At 51.5% G+C, this 18390-nt stretch overlaps 1 protein-coding gene across 4 annotated transcripts in view; it reads right to left on the bottom strand.

The window, feature by feature from the left end:
* SLC47A2 (solute carrier family 47 member 2) overlaps nt 1-17706 on the bottom strand; it is a 30897-nt gene extending 13191 nt beyond the window's left edge. Inside the window, exons 1-13 of one of the 4 annotated variants that reach the window (XM_041770137.1) lie at nt 16875-17706; nt 16050-16151; nt 15705-15773; nt 14632-14780; nt 13994-14036; nt 10928-10972; nt 10590-10687; nt 10048-10145; nt 8909-9022; nt 8050-8117; nt 6372-6480; nt 5507-5582; nt 5006-5075 (exon numbers count right to left, since the gene is read on the bottom strand). In XM_041770137.1, the coding sequence (XP_041626071.1) occupies nt 5006-5075; nt 5507-5582; nt 6372-6480; nt 8050-8117; nt 8909-9022; nt 10048-10145; nt 10590-10687; nt 10928-10972; nt 13994-14036; nt 14632-14780; nt 15705-15773; nt 16050-16151; nt 16875-17027 (1194 nt within the window). In that variant the 5' untranslated portion in view covers nt 17028-17706. Of the gene's footprint in view, nt 1-5005; nt 5076-5506; nt 5583-6371; nt 6481-8049; nt 8118-8908; nt 9023-10047; nt 10146-10589; nt 10688-10927; nt 10973-13993; nt 14037-14631; nt 14781-15704; nt 15774-16045; nt 16152-16874 lie in introns of those variants that run through there. The other 3 variants (XM_041770136.1, XM_041770135.1, XM_041770138.1) reach the window with 3 other exon arrangements.
* Nucleotides 17707-18390: the final 684 nt, after the last annotated feature.

The following is an 18390-nucleotide window of genomic DNA, read 5'->3' as shown; positions in this document are numbered from 1 at the left end:
TCACCCGAATGCTCACAGACAGGAACTCACTCTGCTTTCTTTTACTGGTCTCTTTCTCCTAACCGGATCTCCGACCTAATGAACTGAAGAACTACAGCCACAGTTCGTGATGAATAGATATTTGATTGTTTTTATCTCCTTAAGATGAAGGATGTGGAGTATGTTGTGGTTTGCTTTCACACATTTGAGCAGAGACGTAATGCATTCGGGATAGAAGACGTGTGCCTCTTGGACTTGGAAATGTGGTGTGTATGTTACTTGTGTTTATGTATCATGACATAAATGATATTTTTCAGTTAGAAAAAGACTTCTCCCAAATTGTGATTGATGAGCTCTGGACAAGTATTTGTCAACTTTGCCCTCCAAGGGACATTTGGCAATGTCTGGAGATAATTTGGGTGGTCACAACTGGGGGTGGGGGGGACAGGGGTGTTGCTATTGGCACCTAGTGGGTTGAGACCAGGGATGCTGCTAAACATCCTGCATGCACAGGGCAGCCTCCCTTATAATAATTATCCATCCTGAAGTGTTATGGTGCCAAGGTTGCAAAGCCCTTTAGAGCATTTTGAATTACAGTGACGATCTCCAGGGGCAAGCACACCAGAAGGGCCGTCACCCCCACCCCACCCCTTTTGGTTGAGAAGATTATGGGCCTGTTTGGATCAGTGCTCTAGACAGGGACTTGACAGGGAGGTGAAACAGCAGGGTTGTAGGGGCGGGGGGCTTGCTAAGTTCTCCACACATTCCAAATTGATTGGAGGCCGTGCATACGTGCGGCAGAGACCAGAGCAGGCCCAAGCTTCCCACACAGTGCCAACAATGGAGCCTGTGCCCATGGATACTCAAGAGAACCCAGGAGAAAGTCAGAACTGGGCAGACTGGGAAACAGCTCACAGTTGGATCCTTCAGCAGAGAATGGCAGCCTTACCAGCTGTCAGAGCTGTTCAAACATAACGTATCCTCTGGCTAATAATTGCCTGCACACCAAGCTAATGCAGACAAAGCAGTGACCCCTAAGCAAGCTAGGTCTAAAAGAGAAAAAAACCCCAAAACCAAAAAACCGGCAACAAAACTGAGGAGAGAGAGCAGCTGCAGGTTTGTAGAGGAGGCAGGATTCACGGAAATAGTCTGGGCAAATTACCAAATAAAACAACAAGCCTTGGGGAAAGTGTGTGTGTGTGTGTGTGTGTGTGTGTGTGTGTGTGTGAATAACATTCTCTGGGATGGGTCTGTGCTAGACCACACAGCAGAATTATTTTTTTAAAGATTTTATTTATTTATTCATGAGAGACACAGAGAGAAGCAGAGACAGAGGCAGAGGAAGAAGCAGGCTCGCTGTGGGAAGCCTGATGCAGGACTCGATCACAAGACCTCGGGATCATGACCTGAGCCAAAGGCAGGTGCTCAACCCTGAGCCACCCAGGTGTCCTCACAGAGCAAAATTAAATTAGAGACACGGACAAGAAAGAAATCTGGGAATACCACCCAATATTTAGAAGTTAACATACTTCTAAACCCATGGGTCAAAGAATCAAGAACAGGAGAAATTAAAATATTTTGAATGAAAAGTAAAATAATATATCACATTTATTAGATGCTGCTAATGCAGTACTTAGAAATGCCTAGCTAGATCCAAAAAGAAGAAAGGCCTCAAATCAATAGCCCAATATTCCACCCTAAGAAACTAGGAAGGGCAAACTATACTGAAATAATGCAGAAGGATGGGAATAAAAATGATGAGAGTGGAAATCACGGAAACAAGAGCCACAGAAAAGCCACAGAAAAGCCACAGAAAATCAACAAAATCCCAAGTTCTAGTTCTTTGATAAGATCCACAAAACTGACGAACACTTGCCAAGGATTTGACTTTGGTAAAAAAGACAAAGAAAATAAGAAAGTGAAGACATGTATTGCCAAAATCAGGAATTAAAGAAGGGACATTACCACTGACCATAAAGGAAAGGACTGTAAGGAAATATTGCGAACAACCTCATGCCAGGGAAATAGGCAAATGCAGCTGAAGTGAGTAAATAACTAGAAAGACACAGATTAGTGAAAGTAACTCAACAAGGGGATCCCTGGGTGGCTCAGCAGTTTAGTGCTGCCTTCAGCCCAAGGCGTGGCCCTGGAGTCCCGGGATCGAGTCCTGAGTCAGGCTCTTTGCATGGAGCCTGCTTCTCCCTCTGCCTCTCTCTGTGTGTCTCTCATGAATAGATAAATAATATCTTTTTAAAAAAAAGTAACTCAAGAAATAGAAAGTGAAGAGACCCATAACAAGTCAGCAAATTGAATTAATTTAGAAATCTTCCAACCAAAGCCCAAGCCCAGATGGCTTCCCTGGCAAATGCTATCAAGTATTTAAAGAAGAAATAATGTTGATACTTCCCAAACCCAGAAAGTCTAGGAGGAGAGGACACTTTCAGAATCATTCTGTGAGGCCAGTGTTACCCCGATACCAAAGGCAGATTAAGATATCACAAAGAAAAGATAAGAATTGGTAGAAGAATATCCTTCATGATTGCAGACGCAAAAACTTGAATGAAATGTTAGCAAACCAAATTCAGTGGTAGATAAATAAGATCTATACCATGGTCAGGAGGGCCTTACCCCAGGAATGCAGAGTATAACATTTGCAAATCAATTAATGTAATTATATCGTATTGATAGAATAAGGGACGAAAGCCACTTGATTATCTCAACAGACACAGAAAAGGCATTCTAGAAAATCCAATGCCATTCATGAGAAAATGTTTTAACAAACTAAAAGGGCTCTTTTTCAACCTGATAAAGGGTGTTTATAAAACCCTTAAACTAACATTTAATGCTGAAACACTGAACACTTTAGCCCTAAAGTTGGGAATAAGGCATAGATTGTGCTCTCACCACGTGTATCCAGCATCGTCTTGGAGTTCTAGCCACATGGAAAGGGGGAAGTAAAACTCTTTATTCACAGATGATCTGATCCTATATGAAAACCTTAAGGGAATCCACACACACACAAAACTACTTGAATGAGTTTAACAAAGTCACAGGATGAAAGATGAATGAACAAAGATCATATTTCCATAAGCTGGCAACAATAACCTAAAAATGAAATGAAGACACCAGTTCCATTCACAATTGCATCCAAAAAAAAAAAATACTTAGAGATACATTTCACAAAAATGGTGCCAGATGTGTCCCCTGGAGACTACAAAACATCATTGGATAAAGAGGACAGAAATAATTGGAGAGACATTCAGTGTCCATGGATTGGAGGCCCCACTATTGTTAAGATGACAGTTCTCCCACAATTGTCCTGTAGATTCAACACAATTCATTTCAAAACTCCCAGCAGGGAGAAGGGGAGGAGTGAGTAGGTGGCACATGGATTTTTAAGGCAGTGAAATCATTCATATGATACTGTAATGGTGGTCACATATCCTTAAACATTTGTCAAAACCCATGGACTCCACAATACCACGAGTGACCCCCTACTATGAGCTCTGGACCTTATTAACATATGGATATTCCCTCACAATTAATAACTACTAATAAGATGTGAATAATAAGGGAAACTGAGGGAATGGAGGAGATTTATGGGAACTCTCCGTTTCCTGCTCAATACTTCTGCAAACCTAAGACTGCTAATTAAAATCTATTAATTTTGTTTCTCAGGACATCTGGGTGGCTCAGTGGTCGAGCACCTGCCTTTGGCTCAGGGTGGATCCTGGGGTCCTGGGACCCAGTCCCTCATCAGGCTCCCTGCATGGAGCCTGCTTCTCCCTCTGCCTGTGTCTCTGCCTCTCTCTCTCTCTCTCTCTCTCTCTCTCTCTCTGTGTCTCTCATGGATAAATAAAATCTTAAAAAAAATTTTTTGTTTGTTTCTCAAAAGACAATATCAAGAATTATCAAGGAAGCAGAAAAACCAGACCCCTCATATATTGCCAGTGGGAATAGAAGATGGTATGGCCACTGCAGAAAACAATCTGGCAGTTTCTTAGGAAGTTAAACATATACTTCCAATAACTGAATACTCAGGACTCTACCAGGAGAAATGAAAACAGTCATCCACACAGAGACTCGTGTGTGAATGTCCCCAGTGGCCTTGGTCAGCACAGCCAAAAAGAGAAACAACCCCAACGTCCATCAACTGGAGAAACAAAATGGGTTCTGTGCGCACAATGGGCTATTATTCAGTCTTTGAAAGAAACGAAGTCCTGAAAAATGCTACAGCCTCAGAAACAGTATGCCAAGTGAGGGTAACCAGTTACAAAAGACGACATGCAGGATTCCCTTTATAGGGAATGTTCCTGAAAGGCCAAGTTCACACAGACAGCAGATCTGTGGATTGCCCACGGCTGGCCCTGGAAGCTTGGATTGACTGCAAAACAGGCTCTAGGAAATGCAGAGGTGGAGGGTGGGCGATGGAAATACTCCAAAACTGGATTGTCATGATGGTTGCACAATTCTACATGCATGCATTTTATGGTATGTAAATTGCAACTCAATAAAGTGAGGTTTTTTTTTTTTAAGCTTTTTTTTTTTAATAGCTTCAAGGAGAACTTAAATTAAGAATAACATAGCCAGAAGGGAGGATGATAGGTTGCAGATAATAGTTTGCAGAAAACTCGGGTGCCTCTGTGCTCTGGGTTTACTCCCTCCCTCTCAAACGGGTCCCTGGGTCCCTTTGTGCACCCACAGGGTGCGGCTGCTGGTGAACCTCTGACCAATAGGGGGCAGGGCTCCATGGCCGTGGCCCTCAGCTCACAAGGAATCAGGAAGGAAGATTTGTGAGTCTGTGCTGGTGTAATTTTTTTCAGTTTTATACTGCTCTCCCTTCATCTTTTGGCTCGTGGGAATTGTAGAAGGGAAGGGGGGTCGTCGTTTCGAATAATGATAGAATGAACGCACGCACGGCTGTGGGCGCTTACTGTGCAGTTCTCACGACTTAAGAGTCAACCCTCCCATCCCATGGAGGGGGCCCTGAACTTGAACTCAGGCTTCACACCAGGGCAGTACTCACACAGATGGCCTCAAACAGCTGAAAGACAATGTAAATCGGCAAGACCTTGTTCACCAGGGCAATGACCTCTCTGCAGAAGAGACAGGAGGAACATTCATGTGCAGCACGCCAGCATGACCGTGACCTCGGGACTCCCGGGGCCCCCCTCTGTTCTAGCACCTCCTAAAAATGATCGGAGTAGAACCTGTTGCCCCTCACAAACCTGACACTCCTAGCACTGAGCTTCTGCGTGTCTGTGGGTCTTCTTAAACTCCAGGAGAGCACCCCCAGTGTCGTCCTGCCTTTTGCTCAGCTTCCTGTCTATGGACAAGCCAGTGACGGAGCCCACGGGCCGGGGAGAGAAGCAGAGATGCTAGCTTCCTCCCGGTGAGAGTGAAGTCGGGGCTAGTCCCGCTTCCTCTGGACCTAGTGCCAAGCCAGCTGTGTGACAAGCCCCTGGGGGACCCGTTGCAAGCCACTCTGACATTTCCCAGAAGTCAGAGAAGAAAACTGATTACCTACTCATCATTTGTAAAAATATGCCCCAGTTTGTTTTTCAGGACGCTCAGCAGCATGCCCACCACCAGCGAGGTGCCCACTGGAAGACAAAGGAAGAGCGTTTGGCCCCCAGCCCATGGAGGAGCCCAGCTTAGGTCAGCGCAAGGCAGGACAGCATAGGAAATGGCTTTCCTCCTCTGGTTCTCAAAGTGGGGTTCCTAGACCAGCAGCATCGGCATCACCTGGTCACTTGTTACAAGTGCGGGTTCTCAGACCCCACCTCAGACCTCCTGAATTGGAAACATGGAGGGAGGCCTGGGGTCTGTGTATTGACATAGCCTCCCAGTGGATTCTAATGCAGTCTACAGGAGCACCTGGGTGGCTCCAGTGGTTGAACATCTGCCTTTGGCTCAGGTCATGATCCCAGGGTCCTGGGATCGAGCCCCAGGTCAGGATCTATACAGGGAGCCTGCTTCTCCCTCTGCGTGTGCCTCTGCCTCTCTCTCTGTGTCTCTCATGAATAAATACATAAAATCTTTTTTAAAAAATGCAGTCTATAGCCTGTGAACCACTGATCTCTACAGATGAGTTGATCTGGATCCATCAGCCTCAGCAAGCAGAGCCACGGAGGAGGACACAAGACTGGTTGATCCTGAGGGGGTGGCATGGGCAGGCCTCAAGCTCCTAGGGATGATGGGAGGACAAATTTGCAAAATCTGGACAGCTAGAGGGAGAACCTGGGGAGGAAGGGACTTCACAAGGTCATACTAACATAAGGGGTGGAAAGGCCGTATCAACTCGGCAGGGGCTGCTCTGGGCCAGGTGTCTCCTGCCCCAGGCTCCAATTTTCCAAGCACCCACCCCCCGACCCCCAAAGGACTCTACCCACCTGCGCAGAGCATGCCTGAGATGGCTGAACGCTTAGCTTGTGCAGTATCTGCAGCTCCCAGGGCGGTCCCCACCCGGACACAGACCGCATTGCTGAGCCCCAGGGGAATCTGGGATCACAGATGACAAGGGGCTGTCAGTGGAACCAACCTCCTGCCCCTGGAATGGGGTGGGTCTTGAGCCAAGAAGAAGCCGGGGCTGGAGGTAGAGCCACCCTCCATCACCCCAACCCCAGGCCAAGAGGGAGAAGAGCAGGAAGACAGGATGGATCCTAAGGAGACAGCATGAGGACATAGAACATTTGCAGCTGTGGCTGGGAGACGGGATGAGGGTACCCTGAGTAATCCGGTCAATGCCACCCCTACCCACTCTATCAGACATCACAGGTGGACTGGCCCTGCCAGCGTGTTGCCAAAACCACAGGAGTAAATGCATTTTTAAGAGGTGAACATGATCTTAGGGCGGCTGGGTGGCTCAGTCGGTATAACCATCTGCCTTCAGTTCAGGTCCTGATCCTGGGGTCCTGGGATTGAGTCCAACATCAGGCTTCCTGCTCAGTGGGGAGCCTGCTTCTCCCTTTCCCTCTGCCCTACTCATGTGCACACTCTCTCTCTTGCTTTCAAATAGATATTTATTTATTTATTTATTTATTTATTTATTTATTTATTTGAAAAAGAGCACAAGCAGGGGGGAGAATCAGAGGGAGAAGCAGGGTCCCTGCAGGGAGCCCGATTTGGGACTAGATCCCAGGACCCCAGGATCATGACCTGAGTCGAAGGCAGACACTTAACTGACTGAGCCACCCAGGCACCCAATAAATAAAGTCTTCAAAAAAGTAAAGATAAATGTGATCTTAAATATGCCAGAAAAGCTCCCTGTTAAGAAAAACAAAATTCTGGGACGCCTAGGTGGCTCAGTGGTTGAGCATCTGCCTTCAGCTCAGGGCGTGATCCTGAGGTCCTAGGATCGAATCCCACATTGGGCTCCCCACATGGAGCCTGCTTCTCCCTCTGCCTATGTCTCTGCTTCTCTGTGTCTCTCATGAATCAATAAATAAAATCTTTTTTAAAAAAAGCCAAAAAACCCCCAAAATTCTGTGGAAGCCATTATAATATTATAATGGCTTAATATTATAATATTAAGCAGCTTATAAATTAGTGTTTTGAGTGTAGACTTTTGCAAGTCATTTCCTTAAGCCCAGGGTCGCAGACTGCATGTTCCCAGAAGGCTGGCAGACACATACCTGAGTGACATGGGACAACTCACATCTCTGTGGGAAGAGGAAGGAGCTACGGGGGCCATGGTGGGGGATGGTGATGTCCCCCACACGAGCAGGGGACACTGTCACCCAGCTCTCGCTGATCCGGGTGTGCAGGAATGTGGGCCCACCACGAAATGGAATGTCCCATTTTTCAAGAAAATGCAAACATTCAGATTATGATGTGGAATCTCCCCATTTTAAAATGGTGCTAATTATTTCAAAAGGTTCTAACAACACGTGAGTTCAGTATTACCCTTGGTGGAGCAGGTGTGGGACATAGGAGGGTCACTCAGGAGATAGAGCTGGCATGCCAGATAGATAGAGTGACAGCATGCCCATCTTCTGTGCCACCCCAGGCCATCGGGAGGGCCAGGCCAGCATGGAGGGTGTGGCGAAGGCACCCCCAGAAGAGACTCACCATGTAGACTATGGTGGCTAGCTCGTAGATGATGGCCTGGCTGGAGAGGTCCAGCACGCTGATCAGGCCTGCAGGGTGGAGGGGGTGAGTGGGAAGGAGGCACATGGTGAGCACACAGCCCTGGGGCCTGCTAACAGGATGCCCCTCTGCGTTGGAGGCCGAGGGGCAAGGGATTTCCAAGGGCAGATTTGCAATAGAAAAGGTTCCTGTGTGGCCTTCAGCCTTCCAGGGAGATCCCACCCAGTTGTGGAATTGACTGCAGACCATTTGTTCCCCATACAGTGTGACTTTCAAGTCCTTGGAGGAGGCTTGATGAGCAAGAGAAAAGAGACCTGGGCCAAGATTAGGAGAGCCGAGTTTGGGTCCCAGCCCTGCCACTGTGCAACTCTGTGCCAGTCTGCACAGTCTTTTGTTCTCGGGGTTCAGTTTACCTATCTGTAAATGGGGGGCAAGTGTTGGACCAGAAGGTCTCCCAGGGCCATTCTCACTCTGGCCTGATTCTCAGGCTGGGTGGACACTGCACTGGGTGCTCCGTGCGCGTCAGGTGAGCATATACATGTCAGGTAAGAGCCCCAAGCCTGCTAGGCCCACACACGCTCACACCCCAGTTGGTTCAGTCCCTTGATCCCTCACTGACTCGACCCCCTGCCCGGGGCACCTGCTCAGTTCCAGGCCTGTGCTGGGCGGTACTGGGGTCCTGACACGAGAGACCCAGGCCTCCCTTCCAGGAGTCCACAGCCTGCTGGGGGAGATGAGAGAGCCCAAGACCCAGCCTGGGCCAGGCTGCTGACCCGCCCGTCCAGGGAGGGGGCTTCTGAGTTGCCCACAAGGTTCCCCTGAGCTGTGCTTGCCCACGTACCCATGAGGAAGCTCCCAATCTCGTAGGCCCACCACTCGATGCATATCATGAGCATGCTGGGAATGGCCAGGGAGAAGAAGGAGCCCCAGTCCTGCAGGCACTGGCTGGACCAGCCTAGGAACAGAAGTCCCGCTTGTGAGCCGAGCAGGGAGCCCACCCCTGCCAGGAGCCCCCACCGGCCTGGCTCTGCCCACTCCCAGGTTCAGCTCAGCACGTGCAGGCATTTGGCATTTTGCACGAGGCGAGCCCTGCTGGTGCAGCGTTGGTGTGGCGCGGGAGCAGGACGTGGGGCAGGGCACCTGCTCACGGGGCCACCCGGGACGGGAGCCTCGGACATGGGGGAGAGTCCCCACCTGCCCACGACACCACAGGATCTGGGGCAACTACTCTGCCCTTTCTGGGTTCCGTTCTCCCCTCTGAAAACCTGAGTTCTTATCTCTGCCCTGCCTCTCCCGAAGGGTTCTTGGGAGGACGGCATGAGGTCGAGTTTGCCGAAAGGATGCTCAGGGTGGATAGGACCGTGCAGACAGGAAGAGCAGAGTTTGCAAGACTCCCCGAGTCATGACTGAGGCCCCGGCCAGAGAGCCGGTCCTGAAATGCCCGCAGGAGGACCCCACGGTCTGCAGAGTTCGGTTTCAGGAGGCAGAAAGGCTCAGACGGGCACAGTTTCAAGTCCACCCCCACCATACACCACCTCTGGCATTTTGGGCAAATTGTTTGACCTCACTCTGTATCCATTTCCTCTGCATAAGTAAAATGGGGATAATAAGGTGTCAAGGGGTTTAATTGAGGTCAGAAATGCTGGGCACTGGACCCACTGCTGACACCTAGGATTTCACCTGTCACCACCCTGAGATCAGGGAGCCAGCCAGAGCGCTCCCCGGGGCTGTCCCAGCAGGGCTCTCCACCATGTCACATTTGATGGGGGGATCTGGGGCATCTGGGGGTGGAGTCCTGAGGGGTGGAGCAAAGGGGAAGGAGGCCCAGAAGGGAAGTAAAGGCAGGCGGGAGACAGGGCTCCTCCAATGGGGCTCCACCCGGTCTCTGTCCACCTGCAGAATGCACACCCTGTGCCCGTGCTGGGGTCCTGCCTGCTGCTGGTCTGCCCAGCCCCCCAAAGGCAGGGCGGCCCCCTGCACCTGCCCATGTCTCCAGGTGAAGCTTCTTCAGCACAATGTAGAGAAAGAGGAAGATGGTCTGCACGAAGTAGGAGATTGTGACGGCATAAGCAGAGCCCCTGGGAAAGGAGAGAGAGCAGGGCTGGGGTAGGAGCCAGACTCCAGCCCTGGGGGTAGGGGGCTCCCCTGCTACAGCTAGTGTGGAGGGGAAGGGAGAACAGGGTGGCCAGCCAGCACCCCATCCCAGGATCGGCCACAGGAGCCTCTAGTGCCATTGGCACATGACCACAGTGTCCCTGGAGTCACCCTGCCAGGTCCCCACTCTCGGCCTTTCCTGGCAGGCTGGGGCAGGGATGAGGAGGGCTCCTGTCCCTGTCTCCTTGGTGGGGAATCCCCTAGAACCCAAGGGACCAGCAGGAACCCCCAATTCCTCGTGACACTGCGCTTCTAGATGGCAAAACCTCACTGTTCTTGTGAGGCAAGGATGGTGACCGACCCGCCCGGTTGGGGACAGAGTGCCCGGTGGGCAGTGCTCCCTGAAGCCCACCAGTCCCGGTGCTCACTTGACCCCCAGGCTCAGCATGGAAACCAGGATGTAGTTGACCAAGCCATTGATGCAGTTGCCCACGATGCCACTGAAGACTTGGGGCCAGACGATGCCCTGAAATAAATGAAGGGGGAGGGGTGCGGGCGGACAGGACCAAGGGATGTGGCCAAGCTCGGCACATCCAGGGGTTGGAAGGAGGCTGGGGACACGTAGCTCCTTGCTGGGCCCTGGTCAGGACATGGCACAGCAGGCTCGCAGATCACGCAGAAAGGAGGAAAACCCAGGCACCCCTTCCCACTGGATCAGGGAAGTGTGCTGGGGCAGGGGGCCGCCCCTCTAGCCAGGGACCTGTACCTGATTTTGCAGATATTTTGCCAGCAGGACATAAAGAAAACATGCCTGTGTAAAAGAAAAAAGAAAAAAAAATCACAAACACAAACAATGACTACCCCAAAAACATGAAGTGAATATCAGAAGATTGTTTCTTGTAATACCTGAGTATGGATCAATTACTTCACCAAAGTATAATGGGACCCCACAGGTAGGCTGAAGCCTGAAGAGCAGTCTATGTGCCCGGGCCCCGCCTAGGAGGGAGAGGCCCCCTCGGGGCTCCTGCTCTGCCACAGGGAGGGCAGACAGGCAGGAAAGGTTGGCTCCAACAGCTGGCACACGTCAGTGGGCTTGTGTAAGAGCAGAGCACCTGGAAGGGCTTCTGGCTGCCAACCCAGACCTTCCACTCAGGGAGGCCACCCAGGGGTCTGTGCACAGAAGGACTCATCAGAGCCCAAAGCCACAATTGTGACCACCATTGAGCCTGGCTCTGGTTGCTGGACCCAAGAACCTGGAGGGAGTGGCCTCAGGCTGGGGTGGGGGGGTAGAGGGGGACTCAGCAGTGTGGCCAGTGGTAGTCTCTGCTCGGTAGGTTCATCGGTAGGTACCCCGTCCCTCCCCTTAGCCCTCTGCTTCTCTCCGGTATAGCACAGCGATTATGAGCATGGAGCTGGAGCTCAACTGCCTTGGGTTCAAGTGCTGGCTCCACTTCTTATGAGCTGTGTGATATTAGGCAAGTTGCTTAACCTCTCTGGGCCTAGTGTCTTCATCTACAATGGAGATAATAATGTGTGTGTATACTTCATATTTATCTCTACATATATATGTAAAGTTCACATTGCCAAATGCTTACAAAACAGCACACTAAAGCATATGTAAGCATTTCAAGTATTGGGTAAGCATTAGGTAAATAATATTCGTCACTTTTAGGATTTATTGGCAAATTTTACAGCAGTATTTTATGGGAGGGACTTGCTTTATTTCAGAAAGGAGGTACCATAGTGATAACTTTATAGATGCCTTCCCCTGACCCAACCCCAGTGGCCTTGTTTGTCAAGACACCATCATCACCTTGGTCTGAAGAGCCAAAGTGTGGTTTCTAGGGCAGACTTGGAGGCGAAAGACTGGCCTTTTCAGGTGGTTTCCATAGTAGGGCAGAAATTTGGACCTGACCAGGCCCTGGAGATGTCACAGCAATGGGTTTTCAGACAGGTGCATGTGGCTGGGGTACCTCCCGCCAGGCCTGGCATGCTTTAAAGTACCTTGCATTCGTTCGCCCTGACTCATCTCTTTCCTGGATCCCTCCTCAAGAGCTTTACATAGTGGTGTCATGGGGGATGGGGTGCTCTGGCTCCAAAGACACCATCCCTGATGCAACACTGTCAGGTAGTACCATGTGTCATTAAGCCTCAACAAATCCCTAAGCCTCAACAAGTCTGTGTAGCAGCAAGTTCCTGAGCAGACATACAGACCACTGATCAGGCTAGGAATCTCAGAAACTGACCCGACTAGATGCACCTGCTTAGCTGGTATTTAATAAATTAATGGAGAAAGGAGAGAATATGCAACAATTATTCCTAGTTAAAGTTTGTTAGATGGATTAGAGTCTTAAAGGTAAAAATAAAAACCATAGGAGGGCTCAAAGAAGACACAGGCTCATGTTTATATAATCTTGCAACGGGATGTTTTTAAGCTCATTAAAGACTTCATAAAGAAGAAGATTTATGAATCTGTTATGTATACATTAAAAATTCTGTAGGTCAAAATTATAAAAAAACTAAAAGGCAAGTGACATATATGACAAAGGGTTTAGATATTAGTTAATAACAGTTATAATAATTAGAAAACGATTAACCCAGGGACGCCTAGGTGGCTCAGTTGGTTAAGTGTTGGACTCTTGATTGCGGCTCAGGTCATGATCTCAGGATCATGAGATCAGGCCCTACTTGGGGCTCCATGAGTTAAAGGACTCTGCTTAAGATTCTCTCTCCCTCTGCCCCTCCCTCGCTCTCTCTCTCTCTCTCTAAAATAAATAAATAAGTCTTTTTAAAAAAGGATTAATCCACTAAAATAAGTGAAGGGTAGGACCATTCACAGAAGAACAAAATGATCAATAAATACACGAAAAAAATGTTCATTAGCAATAAAATGCATGTGAAAACTATTTTGAATTGGAGAAAATGTTAGTAACAATGCTCTGTGCTAACGAGTATTACTAGTGGGGGTAGAATTGGTACAAATTCATATCAAAAGCCATTGAGAGAGCAAGACTGCATTCCAACAATGCACCTGATGAAAACTGCTACAGATGTTCACAAAGATTTTTCTATACCACTGTTTATCATAATCTTCCTTGTAATGGTGAATATTGGAAACAACTGAAAACCTACCAATTAGGGATGGGTTAATACACCGTGGCACTATAGGATACTCTGTAGCCTTTGAAATGGATATTGCAGAAGGCTATTTAAAATCACATCAAGAGGCTAACAACATATTGGAAAGGGGAAAAGCAGGTTATAATACAATATACACACATTGACCCTTTTTCCAACTATATATGTGCATGTGTGTTTGAACACACGCACCCGCAAGCAGAAATAATCCTGGAAAGAGCTATTACCCTGTATTCTCTCTGGGTGGCAGGATTAGAGGTGATTGAAAATGTTTCTTTCCCACTCTTCCCACAAGTTCTCCCATAAGTGGTTTTCTCATCAAAAAAACATGTTAGGGGGCACCTGGGTGGCTCAGTGGTTGAGCATCTGTCTTTGGCTCAGGGTGTGATCCCAGGGTCTCGGGATCAAGACCCACATCAGCTCCCCTGCAGGGAGCCTGCTTCTCCCTCTGCCTGTGTCTCTGCCTCTCTCTGTGTGTCTCTCATGAATAAATAAATAAAATCTTTAAACAAACATGTTAGAGTGCTTCTTAAAAGTTCCATCTGCAGGGAATGAAACAAATTCTCACATCCCCTTCTGCCAGACTCAGAAGGCGGCTGTGGGCTCATGGGCCTCTCCAGCAGAGAGCATGGAAAAGCAAATCTCCAGCACCTAAGGGGGTGTAAGTCCACCCTTAGTCAGCAGAGGCACTTACTGGAAGCGTTGGGATGACAATCAGCACGTACTCCTGGGTTAGCCTACAAGAGAAGCAGGAGCTCCAAGCCTCCCAGGCTGTGCCAGAGGAGCACTCTGGGGGCCCCAGGTTTAAAGAGAGGCTTTGCCAGGCCCTGAAGATCGTTGGCCAAGACGAGTGAAACCCCAGCAGTCACGGAGTGCCGCTACTGCGTGCTAGGAAGGTGGCAGGAGGGGGACCCCTCATGGCTGGGAACTTAAACTCAAGGGTAAAGGTGGTGTGTGCAGGGATGGGGTGGGCAGGGAAGAAGGTTATGTCTTATCAAGAAATAAGCAAATGAAGTGCACGTACTACAGAATGAACAAAGTATTCCCACGAGGGGACAGTGCACACTTCTTTCCTCCAAAAGCATCTGGGAAGCCCCACCTACACGCGCAGATCCCTTCTTTCTCCTCTCCTGCATTAAAGCTGGCGTGTCTGCCCCCTGCTGGTCGCATCCAGAGCAGCATGCCGCTAGGGAGGAACCTGAAACCCAACCCTGGAACCTTCCCCCTAGAAGCTGCGCTTGCCATGGGGCCTAGGGAGTGGTTTTCCTTGGGGGGTGGGGGGACGAGGGAAGGGGCTCCCATCCCCGCTTCTCTGCAGAAGCCAAGCAGTACCTGGACACGGCCGGGTCCTGCCTGAAGAGCAGCAGGATAGTCTCGGTGTTGAGGAAGAGCGCCCAGCAGGGGAAGCAGCAGAGGAGCAGCACCAGGGTACCCCTCTGCAGGATGACCCCCACGTGCTTCTTGTTGGGGCTGCCAAAGCTCTGCAAAACAGCTCGTTCCTGGGTCAGGCTGCCCACACCTTCATTACCTTCCCTCTGTCCCCTGGGTGAGCCTAACCAGGGCATCAGCCTCCTAGCAGAGCCAGTGCTGTAGGGATGGCCCCAGGCACCACAGGTACCGGTCAATGCCTCGGTAGCCAGCATTCGGCACCCCCTGATTACAGCCTGGAGTAGGGGGTGGCGTCATCTGCAGGGGCTCAGCCGACTCATAGAATCATTATAGCAGTGATTTACAGGGCACTACCTCCGCCAGGCCCTGTGCCAGCCTGCCTGCCCATTGTCCTCAGTTCTTTAAAAGCGCCTAACAAGGAGGGGGTTATTTCCCCCATCACAGCTAAAGCAAGGGAAGCTCCCAGAGCATTTGTCAAGTCTCCATGCTGAGAACTGGTGGCCAGGACCAAGCCCGGGTCCCCAGGTCCACTGTGAGTCCAGACCCCCCAGGAAAGCTGAGCCCCACTGGACTGTGGGCCCCCGAGGGCAGGAGGGTCCCCTATGTGCATCCTCAGCATTTGACACATGAGGGCCAGGAACTGCCTCCACCCTGTTCCTTCCATGGCTCTCTTGCCCGTCTGCTCAGTCTCTTAAAACGAAGGATCTGGGGCCTCTGGGTGGCTCAGTGGTGGAGGGTCTGCCTTTGGCTTAGGGCGTGATCCTGGTGTCCTGGGATCAAGTCCCGCATCGGGCTCCCCGAAGGGAGCCTGCTTCATTCCCCTGCCTATGTCTCTGCCTCTCTCTCGCTGTGTCTCATTAATAAATAAACACAATCTTTAAAAAAATAAAAATGAAGGATCCCCAACAACATGAGGTCCTTGCAGGCGGGCCGGGAGCAGGTGTCCCCTGGGCCCATTTGTCCCAGGTCCAGGGTCACTGAGTGGTCTCCTGGCCAGCTGTGGGAGGCCCACCTACCTGAGACATCAAGGTGTCACACGCCGAGGACAAGCCCAAGCCTATGGAAACTCCACAGACGTTGACAAACTGGAGGTGCACATGGGAGACAACACAGGGCTTGTCAGGGAGGACTCAAGAGGGGGAACCCTGTGTCTGGGGGAGGCCATCCAACAGCAGCTCTGATATGCAACTGAGCCGGAGACCCCCATCCCTCTCCAGGCCCTGCCTGCATGTGCTGTGTGCCCCTGGGCGAGCCCCCCAGGTCCCAGCTGTGAATGCAGCTATCAGCCTTCCTGCTGTGCCTCTGGGGATGCTGGGGGGCGGGGGCGGGAAGAATGTCCCCACAGGCCGGGACATACTCACGGCCACCGCGAGGGTCACTGCCGCCAGCTCCAGCTTGCCCAGGTGCCCGCAAAACACGGAACTCACAAAATGGATCATGAAGGTGAGCGCCTGGAACAGGTACTGGAGGACACAGCCAGGGTCAAGCCCCGCCCCGCCCCACACGGGGACTCCTGCAGGAACTCACACCAGGACCCACAAACAACACAGCCCCCTGGGGCCGATGGGCCACAACCAGGAGAGTGAGCATTTTGGGGCTGAGGCAGACAGCAGCCAGGGCTGGGAGTCAGGAGACGGGAGTCTTGCTCCCATTCTGCCCCGAGCAGTTGCCCTTAACCTCTGGGGTCAACCTCTGGGTTCTGATTTCCCTGCCTCAAAGCGCACGAATATGCCAGAAGCACCTAGCACACACAGAGCCCGGAGCGCACACGGCTTAGCTCAAACATCTCATACCAGTGACGCTATTCTAATCATGTGGTCAGACCACACACAGTTTGGGTTGAATCACCTACAAAAGAGTAATAGCTGGGTCACCTGGGTGGCTCAGGGGTTGAGCATCTGCCTTTGGCTCAGGTTGTGATCCTGGGGTCCTGGGATCAAGTCTTGCATCAGGTTCCCCCACAGGGAGCCTGCTTCTCCCTCTGCATGTGTCTCTGCCTCTCTCTGTGTCTCTCATGAATAAATAAGGTGCTGTCCAGGGACAGCTGTCCTCCTGCTGTCACCTGCTCCGGGCAGTGGCCCCTGGTACAGCCTGCACATGGTCAGCATGGACATTTGCTGGGCAAGGGCATGAGCAGCTCTTATTGCCTTACTGCCTCCCACACCCCCACAACTTCACCTCCTTACCAGGGGTCCAGAAAGGGCGATGAGCGTCCACACCTCAGCCCAAAAGCCAACGGGAAGCAGCCTGCGGAGGGCAGGGCAACAGCCCCCTTGGTCTTGGGGGACTGTGTCCTGAATGCTGTCCATTCCGAGACTGGGCCGCTGTCCACCCTGCATGCCTGAGCACTCCTACAGCCCGCCTTGCCCAGCCAAGCCCATGTCACCTTGCAGCCTGGCTAATGAGTAAGGGGCAGGAGGAGGGGCCGCTGCAGCCGCCTATGGGACATGCCCTGCCTCCCGGCACCGTGGCCCTGTTGCCCAGCCCAGGGGAGGACGGGATGGAGCCCTGGGCACCTGGGAGTCACCCGGGCTGATGTCTGTGTCTACTGTCCCAGAGGGGTCAGCTGCAAAGCCCCAGGAGGAGAAGGTTTGGGGTAGCGTGGGGTGTGCTGGTTCTGGGGGCGAGGGCAGGACGGCCTGGCTGGGGTGGGCTGAGATGCAGGGCATTGTATACCCCCGCATGACAGTGCCCGTGATGACAGAGAGGTGGGCAGCCTCCAGAGCCCCAGGAGGGGTACGGTGGGAGGGGGCAGCGGCCTGGAGCCAGGACACCGAGGGAGAGACCCTCTAGCCCCCTCCCTGCTTGCCATCCCTTTCGGCAGCATCCCTGGGAACAGGTGTGACCCCACCTGGGCAAACAGCTCACCCCTCCTCACTGTCCATTTTGCCCAGTGAAGCTGTCATTGGGCATCCCACCAGGCTCCTCTGTGGCCTGCCCAGGCTGCCTTCAACTCTGCCCCACACAGGGGCGGCCTATGACCCACCACGGACGGGCAGGGCAGAGGCCATGGAAGGGCCTTTGCCCATCCACCTAGCTGTTTCCCATACCCACCCCTGCCTGAGGGAGCAGCTGGCAGGACCCCAGGACCCAGCTCCTGTGGGAGCTGTAGTGGAGGGGGGGAAGCGGAGCAGGACCCCCACCAAGGAGAGGAGTCAGGATGAAAGCAATGAACCCGCATTGCCTCCCACATGCACACGCACATCCTTGCTTCATGCGGAATCCCAACTGCTCCGCTGCTCCAGGCATCAGAGGCTGACCTGGGTGACAACCACTCCTGCCCTCATTCTGCACAGCTCCTACTGCAAATTTCTACCACCTGTACTCTCCACAGTAAAATTAACTGCCACTGACAAAGAGGAAAGAAAAGACATTTAATACCATTGTAATTATTACCGTAGGACCCCAAAAAAGGCAGGGCTACGGATAAAAGCTACAGCGCTCTGGTTACAAGCGCTGGTACCTATCATGTGGCTCTTCTAATGCCTTTTCCAGGGCTCCTCACCTTTGGCTGGTTTGGCTTCCTCTCCTGAAAGGTTGGCCAAAACCTGTCCTTCGCTCCCGGACACCTAGACCTCAGGGGGTCTCTGTTACCTGACACCCGTTGTCCCCAGTCGTGGGGCCCCTGCAACAGGCATGGTGTCCAGCCAGCCCAGGCCCACTGTCCCACTCCTGCGGCAGTGGAGTGACTTCCGTGGTCAG

This window comes from Vulpes lagopus, chromosome 10 (genome assembly GCF_018345385.1).
Source record: "Vulpes lagopus strain Blue_001 chromosome 10, ASM1834538v1, whole genome shotgun sequence".
In the NCBI taxonomy this organism is placed as follows: domain Eukaryota; kingdom Metazoa; phylum Chordata; class Mammalia; order Carnivora; family Canidae; genus Vulpes; species Vulpes lagopus.
This window is presented reverse-complemented; position numbering and strand designations above follow the sequence as displayed.